Here is a 6,420-nt window from a genome sequence, read left to right on the forward strand (position 1 = left end):
TTTTATGTGTCTAGAATCTTAATGTGTTTATAGTTCCAGTTGTCTAGAATCTTAATGTGTTTATAGTTCCAGTTGTCTAGAATCTTAATGTGTTTATAGTTCCAGTTGTCCAGAATCTAAGTGTTTGATTTGTTCTCTATGTCTAGAATCTAAATGTTTGATTTGTTCTATATGTCTAGAATCTAAATGTTTGATTTGTTTTATATGTCTAGAATCTAAATGTTTGATTTGTTCTATATGTCTAGTATCGAAATGTTGTACTGTGTCCAGAATCTAAATATTTTACCCGTTTTATATGTCCAGAATCTAAATGTTCACAATAAATTTTGTTGCTCTATATAACCAGAATCCATATGCTTTAGATGTATGAAACTTTATGTTTTCTCGATCTAAATATGTAAGACCTAAAATCATATAATTTTTCTCATGCTTATTCAAACTATAGATGTCGTGGTTTGACAAACCTTATTGTACAAATTACAATATCGTTTGTAAGGAGTTGTTTTTATTATCTATTTAAGGAAATTTTGTGATGAAGCTTATTTTGTTGTCAAGTGAAAACATATTCATTAATTAAAAATTAACTCTTTTGATCAAGAAATACCAGTCTACTCTTAATGAAAGTATTCACTCCTTTCACTTAAAACGTTTTGCTTTGACCAATTTTTAATTAATTATGTTTACTAAGTTATATACACGTATATCAGTTTTATTTTCTAAATCGGGTTTAATAACTCAAGATCTGTTTGTTTGACGTTAAGAACAAAGCAACACCATGGGCTATCTGTGCTCTGCCCACCACGGGTATCGAAACCCGGATTCTAGCGTTGCAAGTCCGCAGATATATACCGCTGTGCCAATGGGGGGATGGGGGTGATTCGTAGCTCAAGTAACAATAAAAGATGACATCTTTTACTTCAGTTCAGTATATTTTTTCTGACTTAGTGAGTGTTTGGACTCGTATTATTTACGTGATTTGAATTTCTCCTTGTTTGTCTAGAATTTTATTTAATTTTTTTTTATGTAAATTTTTCTTGAAAGATTGCTTAGCGACGAAGAAAAACGGCCCTTCGTCGAGGAAGCCGAAAGACTGAGAGTCATTCACAAGAAAGAACATCCAGACTACAAATATCAACCCAGACGGCGGAAACCGATGAAGGGCATACATGTTAACAACACTGGGGTGGTGGAGCCTGTGGCGGGAGTCCAGGGTGCCACAGTTATGTTCAGGTGAGGCATTTTTTTTGCGTTGTTTGGTTTGGGTTTGTTAGGAATTTCGCGCACAGCTACACGAGAACTATCTGCACTAGCCGTCCCTAATTTAGCAATGAAAGACTAGAGGGAAGGCAGTTAGTCATCACCACCCGCCGCCAACTCTTGTGCTACTCTTTTACAAACGAATAATGGGATTTATTGTAACATTATAACGCCCCTACAGCTGAAAGCGCGAGCATGTTTGGTGGGACGGGGATTCGAGCCCGCGACCCTCAGAATGCGAGTCAAACGCCCTAACCACCTGTTCATTTTTTTTTATTTTTTTTTTGCGTATTCGAGACGTAATTTTTTTTTCTCGGGAACTTGATATTATGTAAAGATGAACATTCCGTCCATGGATCTCACGGTAAGTTTACGGATTTAGTAAGTAAGAAATCGGGATTCAATTCCCCGCGATAAACACAGTAGGTATCCTGTTGTGGTTTTCCTCGGAAATAAACAAACAAAAGAAAAACGTTCATGGTTTGACTTTGAAACAGAACCTGGTACTGGAAGTAAGACTGATAATATGATGTAGTGAACCGTGTAAAATGTAATATTATCTTTTTATTTAACATATCTAAGTGGAAACAAATACGTCAACTCAAATTCTAATGAAACAACAACACATCGTAATGTAAATCAGTCAGAGTACAACAACACATCGTAATGTAAATCAGCCAGAGTACAACAACACACCGTAATGTAAATCAGTCAGAGTTTTAACATTTTGGGGTAAGACTGTTTGTTTGTATTAGAACAAAGCCGCATTAGGCTATCTGCTGTGTCCACCGCGGGGAATCGAACCTCGGATTTTAGCGTCGTTAGTCCATAAATCTTTCGCTGTCCCACCGAGGAACTTAGGGATATGATTGACGAGGGATACTCAACTTTCCTCAAGTTCGGTATCAGGACGCTAAAAGCGACAAATGGTCACTTTAGAATGACATAAGTGACAAAGGAAAGATCTTGTAAGAGTATCAGGACGCTAAAAGCGACAAATGGTCACTCTAGAATGACATAAGTGACAAAGGAAAGATCTTGTAAGATACTGTCAAGTTTTTATGGCTTGGCATTGTTGAGAAAATTGCATCTATTTATATCAGTAATGCTTTCATTATACAGACCAGTAACTTACTTATGGCTTTTATTCAGAAAACATTTTACACTCAGCCAATTGGAAGTTGTCGAGCTAGACGTATTAGATAGAAGAAAGACAGACAGATAAAGACGCAAAGATTTTTTCCGTGTCGCGAAACCGAACCGAGAATAATGCACAATTAATGAACAATCTAACAATCTATAGCTTGGGGGCCTCTCCCTCCAAAGTACCCCTCGCTACAGCTTGGGCCCCACTACTCCCCCAAAAAAGTAGCCCCGCTATAGCTTGGGCCTCTCCTCCCCAAAACGTACCCCCCGCTATAGCTTGGGCCCTACTCCCCCCAAAAGCACCCCCGCTATAGCTTGGACCCCTCCTCCCCAAAAAGTACCCCCCCCCCTCAAAAGAATCACCAGAAACTTTTCTAGTAGTCAATGACTATGACTGTTGTATATCATTCGTAATTTCCGTTTATTAATCCTTTCATTAATAAACCAGTTTCGAGTTTACTATCCATAAACAGACAGAATAAAAATGACGTCGTGTCCTCCTGTGGGTTGGCGGTAGGTTTACAGACTTACAAAGCCTCAATCAAGGGTTCGATTCTCTGCGGGAGACAGAGCAGATAGTCCAAAGAATCAAACAAATATAAAATTATTTTAGAATTTGTTTATGAATAAATATTTAGTGTTGTTGCTTTGCTGTTTTTGTTTGTCTAACTTGGAACGCTCAATATGGAAATACTATTTGGATATCTATAATGATATTTATGGACTTATATATAGGAGGGGGGAGCTCTTACTCTATCTTAGTTTTTGGTCCCCCGGAAAGCTTAATCTGGCCTGTACACCTATACATGTAAAGGTGTTAAACGTAGTTACACCATGTACTAAATCTGCCTCGTTTTGGCGTGGTCTTCTTCTTTTTCTGTGTGAGAAAATATCAGTTTTTCTTTTGTGTTGTTAAAAGTTGTTTTCGTCGAGTCTACTGCATCTGTATCAAATTTTCCTTCTGATGAAACTATTGACAGTTCTTACACTCTCGTGGAAATACAACTTTAAACCGTAGTAGGGATAAAACCTGATTTCTTTCTCACCATAAAGCGAGATATCTTCCACCTCAGTTGAAAGATTAGCAACTCCTATAGTGAGGCAATATATTCATTTCAACCACTCAAATTACTACATGCTAAGTGTCCTACTAATTTTCTCTATGCTTTATATTAAAAAACATTATATTGTAATTCAAACAGTTCGTAGTTGTTCTTCCGAAAGAAAGGTACAATTTTTTGTTTGTTTTTACTAACATAGTTAATATTATCGCAGACACAAAATAGTCACTTACACCAACAACGTTTGTTGTTATTTTATTTAAAGAACTCAACAGTAATTTGCTGTATTCATTCGTTCTGTAGATTATCCAAATTTGTTCTAATCTAATTGACACAATCTCGACAGAGCGACCATGGAAAGTATTTAGAAACAACATATTAGTTTACGTTTACCTTCTCAATAAAAACAAAACAAACTTCAAGCACAATTTGTACATTGATACTTTTCGATAAATTCTGATGAAAAAAATAAGTCAACTCTGTATATCACAACTAAAAAGTTAACTTAAAATTAATAAAGCAAATTCTATGTAAAAAACAACAAACAACAACAAAGAACTCGCTGGTAACAATATTTCCAAGTGTAATTGGGTTGGACTGTACATTTAAATGTAACCATTATTGAAGGAGTTAGAACCGGTTAAGGTAGTCAGAGAAAACAACACATCTCATGTAACTACTCAAAAACAACAACAACAAAGAACTCGCTGGTAACAATATTTCCAAGTGTAATTGGGTTGGACTGCACATTTAAATGTAACCATTATTGAAGGAGTTAGAACCGGTTAAGGTAGTCAGAGAAAACAACACATCTCATGTAACTACTCCAAGATATGACAATTACTTAATAAGTTAGCCGATTCGTTATCTGATAGGCATGTTAACGAGAATTAAGTTTGTTTTGTTTTTGAATTTCGCGCAAATCTACACGAGGGCTATCTGCGCTAGCCGTCCCTAATTTAGCAGTATTAGACTAGAGGGAATGCAGCTAGTCATCACCACCCACCGCCAACGAATAGTGGGATTGACCGTCACATTTTTAACGCTCCCACGGCTGAAAAGGCGAGCATGTTTGGTGGGACGGAGATTCTAACCCGCGACCCGCAGATTGCGAGTCGAGCTTCCTAACTACCTGGTCATGCCGGGCCAATTAAGCTTGTATGATAACACATTAAACGTAATCAATATAAGATCATAAAATCTTATTTAAGGGTGATGAAAGAGTCTTATAACCTAAAAACTCTAAGGTTAAAACTTACAGGTCACATCTCCATTGATGAGTTAGTCGTAATGTTGAACCGTGACAAACTTACATAAATGTGGATATAATGTATTTGGCTACTATAAGATGTCACTGTATAAAATAAAGTTTAAATCCGCAATAACAGAACAGCACCAAACTTATATGGCTACAAGTTTCGGCACTTCACGTGTCCTCTTCAGTCCAAAGTTTGTTGTTGAGAGAAACACGTATCGTACACGTACACCATATGTACGTGTTTCTCTCAACAACAAACGATGGACTGAAGAGGACACGTGAAGTGCCGAAACTTGTAGCCATATAAGTTTGGTGCTGTTCTGTTATTGCGGATTTAAACTTTACTTTAGAGTTCTTTACACGGTATTTACCTACTGTTAGAATGTTACTGTAACACTAAACACACATTTCTTGTTACCATTTTTTACTACAGTGGAACACACAAACTGGTGACAATCCTTAGAGAAACGTGTAGGATTTGCCCTTTAAAACGACGAGTTAAAAACGTTTCGTCGTAGCTAACTTATAATTTAGAAACACACCAGTATTTAATCATATTTTACTGCTGGAGGTTGGTTTACATATCTACAGAATCCTGCATATTCATCGCGAGTAGGAAACTTGATAATTTTGGAATTTTCCAAATAATTAATTTATTAGTAATTAAAGATCGATCTTTACTATAGTAATGCGCCGTTTTCTTTTCAAACTTGTCCCCTGGTGGGACAGCGGTAAGTCTTCGGAATTACGATGCTAAAATAGAGGATTCGATACCCCCTCGGTGGACGCATCAGATAGCCCGATGTGGCTTTGCTATAAGAAAGTACATCCACTTTCCAAACTTGTATCTTCAAGTTATAGTTTTATAGACCTTTAAGTATCTACAAGTTACTTCTCAGAAGACATTATTCTGGGACTTTACTCATGATTGTATATTTCGGAAAAGAATATTATGTTCGAGGTAAATCGTTCGAAGACAAAATGATCCAGTAAATTACGAACCACTCTTGAAGACATAACGCACCCCAATTTAAGCTAAAGCATAAATTTAGTGATTTTTAAACATGCTGTCTGCACTAAACAAGAAACGGCTGAGGCGAGGCAGTATTCACTTTTGCTATAAACATAAACCACACCTTTCTTTCATTTGCCGCAAAATGTAATCACCACCGACAGATTTTACTAGCTGGGGGCGCCGGATGTGTGACCCAGTAAAGTCATGGCTAAAAAATAAGATTATAAAGAAAACAGAAACAAAAGCGACATCCCGCGAATGAAACAGACCAGATGCGAACGTAAACGTCTCATATCTGTAATAGTCAACTTTGCCATGTTCCATCAGCCCAAAGGTTAGTCACCAGAGGGTGCTAGCTGGTTAGTTTGTTCGAGAGGGTGGTTACGAAAATACCCTGTCATTTCATATAGACTTTGTTGCCTAAGCAAACGACTGATATGTCATCCTAGTAGGTCTCGTTTAATGTACATTATTTATATATATATATATATATATAACACACACATATGTATATATATTTCTAGTAAATCCAATGCAAAACGCCCCCAGTGGCACAGCGGTATGTCTGCGGACTTACAGTGCTAAAAACCGGGTTTCGATACCCGTGGAGAGCAGAGCATAGATAGCCCATTGTGTATAAATTCAAACGGTACAAAACTTAGCATTACACTACACATTTTGGG

The 6,420-nt window shown here is 37.0% G+C and overlaps 1 protein-coding gene across 1 annotated transcript in view; it reads left to right on the top strand.

Moving 5' to 3' along the window:
- The window catches only part of LOC106467887 (transcription factor Sox-10-like), a 33,673-nt gene that overhangs the window by 23,185 nt on the left and 4,068 nt on the right, over nucleotides 1-6,420 (top strand). The window contains exon 2 of the mRNA XM_013928271.2: nucleotides 1,042-1,230. Within this exon, the coding sequence (XP_013783725.1) occupies nucleotides 1,042-1,230 (189 nt within the window). The remainder of the gene's footprint in view (nucleotides 1-1,041; nucleotides 1,231-6,420) is intronic.

The sequence above is a fragment of the Limulus polyphemus genome, unplaced genomic scaffold (genome assembly GCF_000517525.1).
Source record: "Limulus polyphemus unplaced genomic scaffold, Limulus_polyphemus-2.1.2 Scaffold2780, whole genome shotgun sequence".
Classification (NCBI taxonomy): domain Eukaryota; kingdom Metazoa; phylum Arthropoda; class Merostomata; order Xiphosura; family Limulidae; genus Limulus; species Limulus polyphemus.